At 40.0% G+C, this 15,116-nt stretch overlaps 1 protein-coding gene across 1 annotated transcript in view; it reads right to left on the bottom strand.

The window, feature by feature from the left end:
• DDX4 (DEAD-box helicase 4) overlaps nucleotides 1–15,116 on the bottom strand; it is a 40,796-nt gene that overhangs the window by 24,994 nt on the left and 686 nt on the right. Inside the window, exons 2-8 of the mRNA XM_054177831.1 lie at nucleotides 10,255–10,690; nucleotides 10,006–10,091; nucleotides 8,543–8,618; nucleotides 4,940–5,017; nucleotides 2,772–2,852; nucleotides 2,107–2,175; nucleotides 571–713 (exon numbers count right to left, since the gene is read on the bottom strand). Coding sequence (XP_054033806.1) covers nucleotides 571–713; nucleotides 2,107–2,175; nucleotides 2,772–2,852; nucleotides 4,940–5,017; nucleotides 8,543–8,618; nucleotides 10,006–10,091; nucleotides 10,255–10,690 — 969 coding nt within the window. The remainder of the gene's footprint in view (nucleotides 1–570; nucleotides 714–2,106; nucleotides 2,176–2,771; nucleotides 2,853–4,939; nucleotides 5,018–8,542; nucleotides 8,619–10,005; nucleotides 10,092–10,254; nucleotides 10,691–15,116) is intronic.

Genomic DNA, 15,116 nt, shown 5'->3' with positions numbered 1-15,116 from the left:
GAGCTAAAGCTGCATTACTATGCAGGACCAAAAGGCATCACACATGATAAAATCAGTTGCCTTGCCCTCCCACTTCTCCCTCCTGTTTATAGGTTTGTTTCATTGTAGTGGTGGGGTTTAATACTAGACATCTAGTACATAGTAGAAATAGAGTTATATATGACTTTCAGCCATAGAAAAGAGAGCTAGAAATTACTTTAAAAACCGCCTCTCTGACCAAATGAAAACTCTTCCAACACATGTTCATTTGCATCCTTAAAAGATCCCCCAGTAACAGACTTCACAAAATGACTCTACCAGCCTCCCCAGAAACCGCTGCCAATTCAGGATCTGAACTGGTGTTTTTCTGCTATTTAAGACGATACTTCTTGTCCATCCAGTATGGTAGTTTGTTAATGTCATTTTGTGTTTGTATTTTTATGTTTCAAATCGGCAGCATCTCCTTCCAACACAGTAGTGTCTTCAAGATCCAAAATCCTTATTACTGTTTTCATTAGCAGTGAATATTAGACTGAATATACATCCTTGCAGAAATCACTTTCAACATAAACTAGAGGTTAATTTACTAACCAGTAATGGTGCTGGAGCATTAAGTCCTGACACTTCGACAACATTTTCATCATACTTGTCAAAATTAATTCCTGTCTCATAATGTGCAAAGATGGAATTTTCATCATCAGGAGGAGGAGGCGGCACATAAGTCACCTTTGGACCTTAAAAACACAGCCACTCAAGTTCATGAACAATACAATGAAAACTTAAATTATTTTAAGTATGGAGCTACTGAAGTTACCTTTAGTGGGATGTCATTTAGATTTCTCCCACTTCCCAAGAATGCAAGGATTTCCATAAACGGATTATATGAGAATTTATTTTCATATTACTAGACATAAAAATCACAGTCAGACTTTTGTAAAGCATTCTTGCCTCACATTTGCTCAAGGACCTTACTTTGAAAACAGCTCACAAAAATTGAAGTAGGGTCTACTTGATTAGGTGGGTTGAATGATAGGTTGGACGCGATGACCTTGAAGGTCTCTTCCAACCTGGTTTATTCTATTCTACTCTACCACCATGCAAAAACCAGTTCTACCATACAAACTCCTTACAATGTAAATTATTGTATTGAATAACAAAGCATTTATTAATACACAAAGACAAAATTAATCTGTTTATTGCAGTACATTTATACTGCTGTACACCTTAAGGTAATTTTCAGACTGAAAAGTAAAGAATTATTTGATGCTTACTAAAGTTTGCAGGAACCACAATTACTCAAACAAAAGTCAGGACTTCACTATTTGTCTATTTGCCTTTCAAGAATAAAGGAAAGGCAAATAAGGCTAAAGTCACTTGCAAAAACCACTGCAGGTAAGAATCAGAATCACGAAATTAACCATGTTAGAAAAGACCTTTGAGATCATCAAGTCCAACCTATCACCCAACACCATCTAATTAAATAAACCATGGCACTAAGCTCCTCATCCAGTCTTATTTTAAAGTAAGCAAATGTTTTAACAGATTGTCCCAGCTGACTCTTTCAATAATGTCAGAAAATTATTACTAATGACACATTTCAATCAAATCTCCTGCACACAGAAATAATGAAATTGTAATTATCAACTTGCACTCAGTAAAAGACATCAAGCCTGTTTTCCAAAAACTGCATCCAAGATGCTATAGTGTCTGAAACCAAGAATCTATCACTTCATTTGTATTTTGCTTTAATGACTATCACCACTTAGATCCCTGAACTATTGCCAGTTACATTCAGTGTCTCAAGTAGATAAGCTTTACTATTAGAATGAAGAAACAGCCTGCAACAGAGGCATTGTAAACATTCCATTCTGTAAAGTTAAATCTCTATTTAGGTGGGAACAACCACTGAGTTGCCTAGTAATTTAAAGATGAGCAAAGTTTAATTGTACTGACTTTAACAGTACTTGCTTGGCAAGTCATGCTACATTAATAGTTTTGAGACGATTATGCATTCATCCATTCACTATCCTCTTTTTTACCCAAATACTTCCAATAACTTTAGATAAAGAGAATGTTTAGTTAAAAGCGAATAAGAACTGGCACGTTACTTACAAAGAGGCAAGTTACCTTTTTCAGAACCTTTTTCTTCGTTGTCTTTGTAAGGTACTGCTATGGAAAGCATTCCAACATTAATTGCTTTTAGGGAAAAAAAGCTCATTTGACAGAAAATTTAAGTAAGAATCTTAATAAGTTCCAAGAAAATTCAACAGTGGTTCCTAAATAGGTGGCAGAATGAGTAGAAATGTAAGTAAACAATAAAAGCTTAGTTACAAAAAGCCAGACAAGGGCCCTATTGAAGTAAGTCAAATGGATGTGAAGCAACCCTATGTGTATAATGGAGCATGAGGGAAAAAGTCCTTCACAGACAAGAAAAAAAACCCTTCAACATTAGATTCAAATCACCTAAAACAAAACTTCCCATTTTAAGAGGTGGAAAAAGTCTAAAGTGACTATTTCAAAACTAAGCAAGCTCTTAAAGGCTTGCTGTAAATTTTAAGTTAGTATCTCTGCTTCACTGTGCATGAAAACAACAGCTTTGAAAATCCAATTACAAAAAAATTTAACCAGGTTACTAACATGCTTTGTGTGGGCACTGCATATAAGCTACCTAATATTCACAGAAAGTTAATTCAGACAGGGAGAACAAGTGCAATGATAACAGTTAGCAAAGCTAGGAACATATCAACAGTGAGGATATATGGAAGGTTCACGACCCTACTAGAAAGTGTTACCTGCAGAACCTTCAAACGCTCTTCTTCTAGAGCCACCAAAATTGCCACACTGAGGTCTGTTTCTTTGCTCACCTCTAACACCTGTAAGAAATACACAGTGTAGTGGATGTATTGTCTAAAATCAGCATAAAGAAAGAAATACCATGCTTAAAGCTAATAGTATTTACTCCAAAAACTCTACAGTGCAATAGCACTCACAGATTTCTCTAACTTCAACTTAGGCTGTATTATTTACAATGATACCATTTTTCAAAGATGTCATCCATATTCCACAACACAGCTGAAGAACAGAAGCTACTTTATAGCTTTCACCTCTATACTTGTAGTTCTCAGCAGGCAAGCAAACCCAGAAAAAATGGCCAAATGTATGCTGTCAATATAAAACAAACTCACTCTCACGTCTTCCAAAACCACAAGGAAGTGCTGCAAAACCTCTCTTTTGCATAGGAGAATCTTCTACTGCATTCATTTCTTGGAAACCTGCAGTATAGCATAATAAACAACTTAGTTTGCTCAATTTTGTAAGTGTAGATCGAGTGCCTTCCATTTGCAATTATACATTGCTGTCTTTATTTTATGAAGTCATATAAGAAGTAAACTAAGTGATTTGCCTAAGCATTGAAATAAAGAAAAGGAGTAATTTTCCCCAAAATGTATTATGACAAGAGTCTACTCCTCTCCTGTAGCATTGCTTTCTGCAAAAAAGTAAATCAAACATTAAAACTTTAAAGTACTTGACTTTACATGCATATATGGTATATAACATACTACTTTCAACACTTTGGTTATGATGCTGATCAGCTTCAGTGCTCTGCTTTGGTCACAGGGCAACTGAGCATTTCCATAATCAACAATGTGGAACACGGCAGTAGGAATTGCTGCCTCCTAAAGAGTGAGGATTTGAACATCTGCCTTTCAGACCTGAAATTTATTTATTTATTTGCTCTGAACTGTTTATTCAGTTGTTTGGGACAGGCATTGACAAGTATGCCCTTTTTTTTATTGCTAACACCTTTCCCTAGTCACCCTCCTGCTGGGAAAGGAGAGGAAGTAAACAGCTACAGGCATAGACAAAGTATTCATCATTTTAGCTTGGACAATTTTAGGTTTTGTCAAAGATCCAAGCAATTAATCAGATTTTAACATCATTTACTCCTTATTCTTCAACTGAGCACCTGTTCTAGCATCTTGTAATGACAAAGAGCATCTTCTGTTAAAGGAGACCAAGTTCCCCTACTGCAGCACCTATAGTCCCTTCTCCACCAACACCTGACGTTTTTTAATTAAAGTATTTTAAAATTGCATCTTAAAGGCTCACGTGTAAAAGACAGTCAGGATAAAAACATCCATACACACTACAGACCTTAAATACTACTGTGTGTCAGTTACTTTGCAACTGTCAGAATGTCCACAGAACTGTCTGTCATTTCATAGCATCACCAAAGGATTGCTGCCTGCTTGCTTATGTAAGTCTAGCATGCCCCTACCATAAAGGACATCAATTCAAGAGGTGCAAAAGATGGTGTAGAACTTTTTGAAAGAATAAAAATAACAACTTCAAGTTGTCTCCACACCTGTTCTCCATGTCTCAACTTTTGGTAAATGCACCCAAGCCAGGACTAAAGTTCTCAACTATCCAGACAGATGCTAGGCAACACTGAGCTTCCACGGCCCTAAGTGCTTGCCTATGGAAGTATATGTGGCAGTACTGCCACAGCCCCAGTCACTATGCCCTTCAACTTACATCACATCCAAGAGTGGTATTTGCCATTAAAAGGAGGAAGAGGACAGGGATTGCTTTAGGGATACTAAAGAATGCTTTTAGGTCTTTCACAGAAGAGCACTGGTACACTTCCTCATGTGCAAATATGTGAATGGTAATATTGAGCACAGAAAAATATCCCTTTCCACAAAGGATGGAGTCAAAGAGTTAAAAACAGATTTTCAACTGTAGAGACCTGCCATCTGGTGAGGGTGTATTTTATGTTGGGCAGCCAAAGCTATAGGGTGGTAACGAGTGCCTACATTAAACAGAAACAGGGACTGGTATTAACCTCAAAGTAATAAAATACTCATTTTGTACTCACACAACAAAACTGAGTACTTGAAAATTTCGAAGTATCAAATACTAACCAACCACAAGAATTACAGACACCACAGACAATTACCTCTGTTTGCAGAATTCCTTCCATTACCAAATGTACTCACTGGCTCACGCCATCTATTCTGATTTTCAGCAGCAGTACCTGTAATCAGAAAAAAAGAACCAACAACATTCAAAGCTATCTTTGGCTTCAAGATAGGCTTTTGGTTTGGGATGGCTTTGGTTTATTTTTGTTGTTTCAGTTTGGGTATTTTTTTAAACTCAACAGTAAAATTACAACATCCAGTCTGAAAAGAACCTCAAGTCTGTAGCCTACCTCCCACGGGACAAAAAAACCCCACCATGTGATTAATGATGTCCTTTCGTAAGGCAAAGAAAATCAATTAAAATTACAAATCTTAGGACAGGTTTAACTTCCATTTTAAATACAGAATAGCACCACACAGAAACAGTACTGTTACCAACATAGTAAGATTTTAGTTTCTATAGTCCACTCAGATATCAATTGCAAGGTCCTCCATTCTAAATGTTTTTACCAAAAGTAAAGTCTTAAATCTCCCCCAAAACTACAAACTCTAACCATGCAATCCCACCTCTACTTCTAGAGCACCTTCCAACATAATACTGACTTCTGTTAGGTCTTTCAACAGCACCTGGAAAAGGAAAACCAGAAAGCAAGGAGTTTGACACAGTCTCCTGTAAGATACTCAAACCAATGAAGACCAGCCTACGTAACCTGACAGTGAGGAGGACTGAAAGTAGGCTGAACCACTGGGATCCAAGGGTTATGATCAGCAGCAGAAATTCCACCTGGAGGCAAATCACTAGCAAAATACTCCAATGACTGATAATGAGGCAAACATCACCTTCATTCATGACTCAGATGATGGAACAGAATGCACCCACCACAGGTTTTCTGATATGCAAAATTGTGACATAACACAGGGCTGTGTTTCACTCGGAGGAAGCTTGGAGCACACTCTGCAACATGACAAACAAGTTAAGGAAGAGATCACCTGTACATAGGAGCTTGTCATACAGGAAAACAAAAAAAGAGAATGAAGGACATTTGGTACATTACCAAGTCACACAATTAAGACACCTTGCTTATACAACACTAAAAATGTTAGAACTGCTGCTTTTATAGTCTAAACAATGTTCACAGCTCCTGCTCATTGGAAGATCTGAGTAGTTTGTGGGAAAGACAGTAGAAATTACTCTGACTCTCCCCATCATCTTTGAAAAGTTGTGGAGAACAGGAGATGTGCCTGACAACTGGAAGAAAGCAAATGTCTTCAAAAAAGGCAAAATGGAGGACCCAGGCAATTACAGACCAGTATGCTTCACCTCCATCCCTGGAATGATGATGGAGCAGCTCATCCTGGAGGTCATCTCTAACCACATGGAAGACAAGAAGGTAATCAGGAGTAGCCAACATGGATTTACCAAGGGGAGATCCTGTCTGACTAATCTGATAGCCTTCTATGAAATTATGACCAAATGGGTAGATTGAGGGAAGAGCAGTGGATGTCATATATCTTGACTTCAGTAAAGCTTTTGATACTGTCTTCCGTAACATCCTCACAGAAAAGCTCAGGCAATGTGGCATAGAAGGCTGGTCAGTGAGGTGGACTGAAAACTGGCTTGACAACAGAGTTCAGAGGGGCATCAGCAGCAGGACAGAGTCAACTTGGAGGCCTGTGGCCAGTGGTGTTCCACAGGGATCAGTATTGGGTCCAGTTTTGTTCAGTATCATTATCAACAACCTGGAGGAGGGGATTGAGAGCACACTCAGCAAGTTTGCTGACAATACAAAACTGGGCGGTGGTAGCTGACACCTTGTCAGGCTGGGCTGCCATCCAATGTTGACCTGGATAGGCTGGAGAGCTGGGTGCAGGCAAATCTCATGAAGTTTAATAAGGACAAGCGCAGGGTCCTACATCTGGGAAGGAATAACAGCAGGCATCACTAGAGATTAGGGGCTCCCTGCTGCAAAGCAGCTCCATGGAGAAATACCTTGGAGTCCCAGTGGACAGCAAGTTCTCCATGGAACAACAATGTGCCTTTGTGGCCAAGGGAGCAAATGGTATCCTGGGATGCATCAAGAAAAGTGTATCCAGCAGGGCTGGGGAAGTTCTTCTACCTCTCTTCTCTGCCCTGATGAGACCACACCTGGACTACTGTGTCCAGTTTTCGGCTGCCCAGTTCAAGAATGACAGAACTGCTGGAGAGAATCCAACAGAGAGACACGAGAATGATTAGGGGACTTGAGCATCTCCCCTATGAAGAGAGACCGAGATCCCTGGGGGGCTATTTAGTCTTGAGAAGACTGAGAGGCAATCTCATTGATGTGTATAAATATCTGAGGGGTGGGTGTCAAGTGGAGGGGGCCAAGCTCTTTTGGTGGTGTACAGTAGTAAGGCAAGGAACAATGGGTTCAAGCTTGAACATAAAAGATTTCACCTCAACATGAGGAAAAATTTCTTTACAGTGAAGGTGACAGAGCCCTGAACAGGCTGCCCAGGTTGTGGAGTCTCCTTCTCTGGAGGTTTTCAAAACCCAGCTTGATGCATTCCTGTGCAGACTACCCTAGGTAATCCCGCTTTGGCAGGGGACTGGACTCAATGATCTGTTGAGGTCCCTTCCAACCTCTAATATACTGTGATACTGGGACATACATGTTTGTAACACAGCGTGGAGCAAGCAGCAAATAAAAAACAGCTTACCAATTATTTACGTTGCTACTCTTGCGGTTTACCACAATAGATTGGCTTCCACTGACCGTCTACTTGCCTGTAAAAGTGAGGAAAACTCTCTTCTCTTTACTTACCATCCTAACCTATCCTTATTCCATCAGTCCTCTTCCAGGTGAGATTTGCATACACTAAATTAATTCAGTATTGCTAAGTTTTGGAAAGCACATCACATGCCACCAAAATACCTAAATAAATAAAGCACCTGCCTTAGTAAGTTCCTTCTTCACCCTGCTGCCCTCCGTGTTTACTGCTTCTACTAATGAAAAACACTGTACAAAACCACAGATTATAAATTTATAGACAGCAAACGGGATAGAACCATTATCATTCTTTAGTCACATCTGCTACACCCATCACTTACAACATATCAACTGTAGACTGCACTGTTACCTGCCAAGCACTCTATTAAAAACTGGTAAAAGTACAGCAATGTTCGGAATCGTAATTTGCCTACCATGTGAATTATTAATGCAACTCATGTCTATACAGGTTTACAAACTGGTCTTACAGGGAGTCTGAAATTACCAAACACTAGTGTTAATTCATTGCTGTACCATTTACCGCTCTAAATGTACTGATTTTCAAGCAATATTTGACAGGTGAAGATGCCTAAAATACATCCCTGTTTCTAATTCACTGGAATTAAAATTTAGTATTGCATCAGTGTATTCCTGAACAACAGCTGTTAGAGTCACTGATTTCATCACCATATGCATTCACTTTAATTTTTCTACTGCATGTGTGGATTTAAATCCTGGGTTTAACACAATCCAGAGATATCCACCCCTAGATCATGTACGTACTAAATAAACAACATTCCATCAAATGAAAAAAAGGGGAAGGGATCACCATAAAGCTGAAGGGCCTAGCTCTCACAAATGTCAGTAAAATCAGAAGTGCTCTTCACATACCGAATGAGCCTACACTCAGACCTTCACCTGTCTGGAAGTCAGACAAGGGGCCATTTTGTCTTCCAGAGAACGCAGCCTACAAGAAACAAGACATAACATTAAGCCTAAGTCAAGCAACGTATGTAAATACAAACACAGCTGCTAAGTTTTGCACTTGAAAAAACCTGCCTCTGCAACTTCTGAAATGCAGCGTCCAAGACTGTTCCACTCCCTTCAGTTTATTACATTTCAATATACTAAATTGCATACTATTTGTATCTGAGCATCACCAAACTCAGTTTACACAGCTGACTTAGTGTTAAGAAAGTTTACCTTGCCTCCTGTCACTTTCTTATAGAGACATGAGCTTTGGCAACTTCCAACAATTAAGTTCTCAAATATGAGTAATATTTATTGTTCAAACCAAGATAACTTTTTAAAGTAATGTTCTTTTCCAATCTTTCAGGCTATTTGTACTGTGATTAAAAATCTCATTCTGTAAGCTTCAGAACTGCGTTTCTGTAGTTTTATTTGAGAATGCTTAGAGATTATCTTCAAGGAAATAATTAAAATATGTCAGTCCCTGCTACTTTTTTCAAAGATTCAGATATCCCATATGAAACAATTCAGATCAGGATGTAATTTTCACATCTCATTCTTATGGTCAGTTTTATTTCCAGCAAAAACCATGTTTAACTTTCTCTTGTATAATGCAAACCAGATATTCTAGTAAGCCAGAACACCAGCTGACTGAGGAACAATATGTAACTACCAAACCTTTTACTTCAAGACCATGCTTTCTAGGTATTAGTATAGATTTCTGATTAATAAACACTACAGGAAGTTAAATCCAAATTACTATTGTGAAACCAAATGCCATAGTATCTTCTTTTGGTAACCTTGTTTTCAGCTATGCAGAGAGATCTGAACAAGGCATTGGACTCGCCTCTTTATTTGTTCATAAAGGCTGAATTTAAACACCATTAAAACCAATGCCCTTAAATTTGCACATTTTCTCCTATCAGTAATTTAACTCAAGACTAACTTCTATAAGCATCTTTTACCAGTTTAAGTGAGCTGGGTTTACAAATGCCTTAGTAGCCCAGCTCAGAAGGGTAGGGAACAAACCCAGCAAAGGAGAGGCAGCTTGCAAAAACAGAGTACCTGAGAGGAAGCATCATCTCCATCTACTTCTGGATAGATGATAGCTTCCAGAGAGCTTGCAAAAAAACACAGGGCTATCAAGATTTGAAAACACAGCTGCTACACACGTCCAGTCAGGCTCCATGATTCTCTTGGTTTTTCTTCCCTAAAGACTAGGCATTAACAACACTTCCAAGAAACACAGAAGGATTTAATCCCTTTAAAGAATACTGTGACCATGTTAACTTAGCTTAGAGCACAATCATCATGATGAGTCCAGCTTACACATATGGAGAAAAGAGAAGCAAACATGATACAGCCCAACAATTGCCCCAACATACCTCCTCAAAGAGTGGGAGGACTGATGATGCCTCATCCCCCACGTCTGTATTCCAGTCCTCCTGGAACATGCTGTATCTGGAGGGACCTGCTTGCGAGAGACAAAATTAGGAGCATCTGCCCCAGCAAGTTCGCAAGGAACGTTATAGTCTGTCTGCCCCAGTACTCAGTGCCCTCCTCATAACCAACAATCCACAAGTAGGGAACCCCTCCGCTTCCATGAACGGCAAGCAATCCCACCCCGCCCCTACCTCCTTCCCGCCGCGCCGCGGCTCCGACCAAGGAAAATGTCTCCTCCGCCTGGTACCTGCGATAACGCCTCTGCCACGTGCAGTGGCTGCCCCGTCGCGTGCCTCGCCTGCCAGCCAATAGGAGCGCACCTAGCCGGCGGGGCGCCTGCGGCACTGCCTGTAGTGGGGGTCGAGCGGCCTCACGGTTGGGCCGCTGGGAGTGCGCCTGTGCGCCGCTGCTGGGCCAGGGCAGGTTTCTGCCGAAGCTTTGACCCGCCTGTGGCTGCTGTTTCTGTGGGCGGAAAAGGTTGAGAGGTGTATGGTGCGCCTCGCTCGCTGTGTGGCGGAGCGGCGGGGTCGGAAAAGTCAAGGTCCATGTGGGAGGAAAAAGCAACTCGCGAAAAGGCAGATTCAGAGTATCTGGGCGCTTCTGTGCTTTAGTGATGGTCCCGTTCAGCTATCCGAGCATCTGGATAGTCCTTAATTTTTTCAATTGGTGTACCCAATTTTTCATTCATTTCTAATGAAAGTGAAGTCCTCTGTTTGGCAGGACTGCAACTTACTCTGCAAAAAAAATTAAAAAGTATTACTGTAACAGTTAACATATCTCTTGCTAGAATAACAACAGCAACAAAGTTAAATAGACAATCTATTTAAAAACAACCAACTACAAAAAATGCCCTTTCCACAGTTTTTTGTTATATCAGACTCGATAGATAAAAGAGGGCTAAACGCCTCTTTCATTAACATTGTTGAAGGAGAGCATAGATAGGACCCTTTGGAGACAGCCACAGAGATGCACTCTCTGATAGATTAAATATGTAAATATGTTGACCAGTTCAGGAAATTAAATGAATATGCATGACCATTCAGGGAAATCTAACATATATGCATGTGTTTAAGAAATAAGAAGTGGCTAGTTTGTCTCGTTGGTGATGAACAGAAAATTCTCATTAACAGAATAACCAGGTAGATAAGAATTTTCCTTGTTAGCTGAATGCTGGAATGCAGGGAGGAGGAGAGGAGTTGGCAGACAGCCTCTGCATGGATAAGGAATAGCAGGATTTTTAGTGATTTACTTCTGTTAGTCTTGGACAAGAGGGTCTTTTTGTATTAGATAAAGGACACCTGGATGATATGTATACTTCTGCTATTTTTAGATGGATAATCTTTGTATAGATAGGAAGCATCTGGGCTTTTCTGTGAAGTATTGACATACCACAGATGACTTGCTGTATAAAAGTTTGCCCCAAACTCTCTGAAGATACACAGGCCTTTTGAAATTATTCTACCTGTGTCCGGCGCTGAAATAGAAGCATAATACAAGAAACTTACTGAGTCTCTTGTGTACCTTTCTCTAAGTCATTGGTGTGCAAGATCTGAGACATGAGTCTCCTTGCACCTGAAACTTAAAATGCTTACCTTCTAAAAATTAAAACTGGGGTCTTACAGGGCTTCCTTACATAGCTGAATTTTATGGCAGCAGTATCAGTTCAATGCATCTATTAAAAATCATGGCTGACACATCTGCTTGTGTTTTGGGGCTGCTAGTGTTGTACAAAAAAAAGATGTATTCGTTGCCTGGTATGCAGTAAGCCAAAAATCACACACACAGGAGAGAATTTGCTTGTTTATTTCAGACTTGTACAAGCCTGGGTTACAGTATCACAGTAATTAGGTTAATTTGTGGAGATATTTGTGAAGTGAAATGTGTTCACTTTGCCTCATGCCCACACCCACTAATTAACCACTGGTTATACTCTTGCTCACTTCTCTTTATAGAGGCCCCACTTCTCCTAAATTCACTACAGGTGCTCATAGGGCAAGTGGCATATTTGGGGCAGGGTTCTTCTGGCTGTGAGATGTGTTTTTTAACTTTATAATGAGGCTAGTTTAGTCCAGGACACTATTTTCAATCCAAAAACAAACTGCATTATTTAATAACACATTTTACATATTTGTCCAGCATGTTTTAACCATCAAGGACACACTGACTAGAAGTCCCTTTCTTAATTTTGCAGCATGTGGTCTAAAAGAACAGTTCAACCCTGAGCACACATGCTGTTTTGGTAGCATTACTGCAGTGTGTGTCTTTTCTGTACCTCTTTTCATGCTGTGAAATAAAACAGTAATGCTTATTCTGAAAATTGTAAAGCAAGCATGTGATAAATACTAGTTAACCTGCTCCAGCATGTTCAAGAGATTTTCCTAGTCAGAATAACTATTTGAAAATCTGTGTGTCTGTTCAAGAACTTCAAGGTCTTCTGCTGCAGAGATGCAACATCAGATCTGTAGTTTTGCAGTGAACATCTGAATGTTTAGTAAGAGCTCTGGGCAGCAATGAGGCAAATTCCTGCAGCAGCTGGTATTTTGGGGGAGTGATCTCTCAATTAACATACAGGCTATTTTTACCTTACTCCTATCTTTTACAGATTCTCAGTTTTCAGGAACATAAGGACAGGGCACAGGTACTCAAATTAGAATGCAGAGGAGCTAAGAAATGTAAGAACCAGCTTTTCTGTTTGACAGTAAGCTTAAAATGGTGCCACTAGATGATATATATGAGGCTGTGCTAAGTGCAGGTAGCAATGACAGCTGCTTGGAGTGATTAGCTTTCTGTGAGATACACAAGGTCCAAGTGTTACTGATGCTGTGGTAAACTTAATGAAAAACAGTGAAATCTCCTTACTTCATTCAAAATACCGGATTCAAACTCTCTAAGACCAATTGGAAGGTTTTAGTGAGCAAAAAGGCATTTAATTAAGGCTGTATGCATGAGCAAATCGTTTCACAAAATCCATGCATACTGAACAGGGTTTGGATACAGTCTTATAAAATACATATCAATGTATATTCATTGCTTATATGAGAAATCATTAAAATATTCATCAACCTTTCAGATCTCATGCTAATATATACAAATGGCTCTTTGCATGCACACTCCCAGCCCCTGGCAAACTTTGGGGAAGGGTCTTCAAAAAGTCCCCTGACTTCTTCCCCCTCTGATGCTCCGATGTTCTTCATCACTCTGTTCACTACTTCCCTGAGGTTCAAGTATTCTCTGAGAGGTGTGGACTCATTAGTGAAAGCCTCTACTCCTTATCTTCAAGAAAACTTCTGACTTCATCATTTATTATCTTTCCTTCCATAATTTGTCATCTCCTTATTTGAGGTCTATAAAGATGGTCTCCTACCAGCTGTATTCTGTGTTACCTTGAAATAAAAGCTAACAATTATGGTTTCTCTGCTGTGTTCTGGTTACTTCATTGACCTATTTCATATTTATTTATTCACCTATTTTATTTCATTTTCTAGTTACACCAGGATGATGAATTTGTAATGGGAGCATCTTTGTTGGAAGGATATAAAGTTATACACAAGTTTCTGAATCACAACCTAAGTTTTACCTGCTGTGCTAAATCCATAGCAGACCCTGTTACTTGTAGACTAAACATGAAAACTGAGTAGGCTTCTTCATGAGCCAAACAACTGTTTTTGTTGCACTAAAGCTCTATTTTTGATGGAGAAATAATATATTATACTCTTAGGATTTCAGTTATACTAACAACAAGTTATTGACTTACAAACATGTAAAGTGTGCTTTCTCTTTGCCCCCCACCCCAAAATAAATATTTTTAAATTGAGTGTAACACAGTTAGTACCTTGTAAATGCTATCCTGATGTATTACCAGTATTTCTCTGGAAGAAATCTGGACTAATCTCTAACAAAATTTAAAAAAAAACACTAAGTTTGTTAGTGTGTGTTTGCAATGATGGGGAAAGTTACTTTTTCATCCACTAAAATGTTATAATCAGTCATACAATGGCTTAGGCTTGTGGCAGGTACGAGTGCCCCCCCACTCCCTAACACAAGGTCCTGACAGACACCACAAAAAGGGCCGAGGCTTGCGGTCAGGGTGGATAAAGATCAGCTTGACACCGTGGACATAAGCTGGTGCCTCAGAGCCCAGAAGTCCTTCTGTTTATTTGATATCTAGGCAGTAGGACTAGTTAAGAAATTGAACTACCTCAGCACAGCTCACAGGGTACAAGTAGAAGCCTGCTATGGAGAGATGGCTTTCTTCCCATACAGAGGCAGCATGGCATTCAGATCCCTTTAGAATGGGATCTCCTCTAAGGAGTGCTTGCCTTTCCTTGGTGAGTGTGTGTGTGTGTGTGTGTGGCTATGTATCTTCTGGGTAGCCGAGGGGAGATTTTAATTTTCTCAGTGAGTATGTGCACATTGTGGTTCATCTCTCCAAACAGTTTAATTAATTGTGGAACAGTATTTTCCTAACTGGCATCCAAATCTGTAATTCTATTGTGTTGGAAGGAGAACAGATTAATTGCAATAAATCCAGAGTTTTGAGGCGGCTGTTGCTGTCTTTTTTGTGGGTGCCTCCATGCCAGGGTTGGAAGGGACCTTAAAGATCATCTAGTTCCAACCCTCCCATCATGGGAAGGAACACCTTCCACTAGACCAGGTTGCTTAAGGCCTTGTCCAGCCTGACCTTGAACACCTTCAGGGAGGGGGCATCCATGACCTCCCTGGGCAGCCTGTCCCAGTGTGTCACCACCCCCACTGTAAAGAGTTTCTTCCTAATACTAGTCTAAATCTACCTTCCTCAAGCTTCAATCCATTCCCTCTCATTCTCTTATAAGCCCTTGTAAAATGTTCCTCTATGGCTTTCTTGCAGACAACCTTCAGGTACTACAAAGCTGCTATAAGGTCTCCCTAGAGCCTTCTCCAGGGTGAACAGACACAACTCTTGTAGCCTGTGTCCACAGGGGAGGTGCTCCAGCCCTCCGATGTTCTTCATGGCCATCCTCTGGATGCGAGGACCCATGTGATTTGTTTTGGCAATGTTATGTCTGCACTTTTG

The sequence above is a fragment of the Dryobates pubescens genome, chromosome Z, assembly GCF_014839835.1.
Source record: "Dryobates pubescens isolate bDryPub1 chromosome Z, bDryPub1.pri, whole genome shotgun sequence".
Taxonomy (NCBI): Eukaryota; Metazoa; Chordata; class Aves; order Piciformes; family Picidae; genus Dryobates; species Dryobates pubescens.
This window is presented reverse-complemented; position numbering and strand designations above follow the sequence as displayed.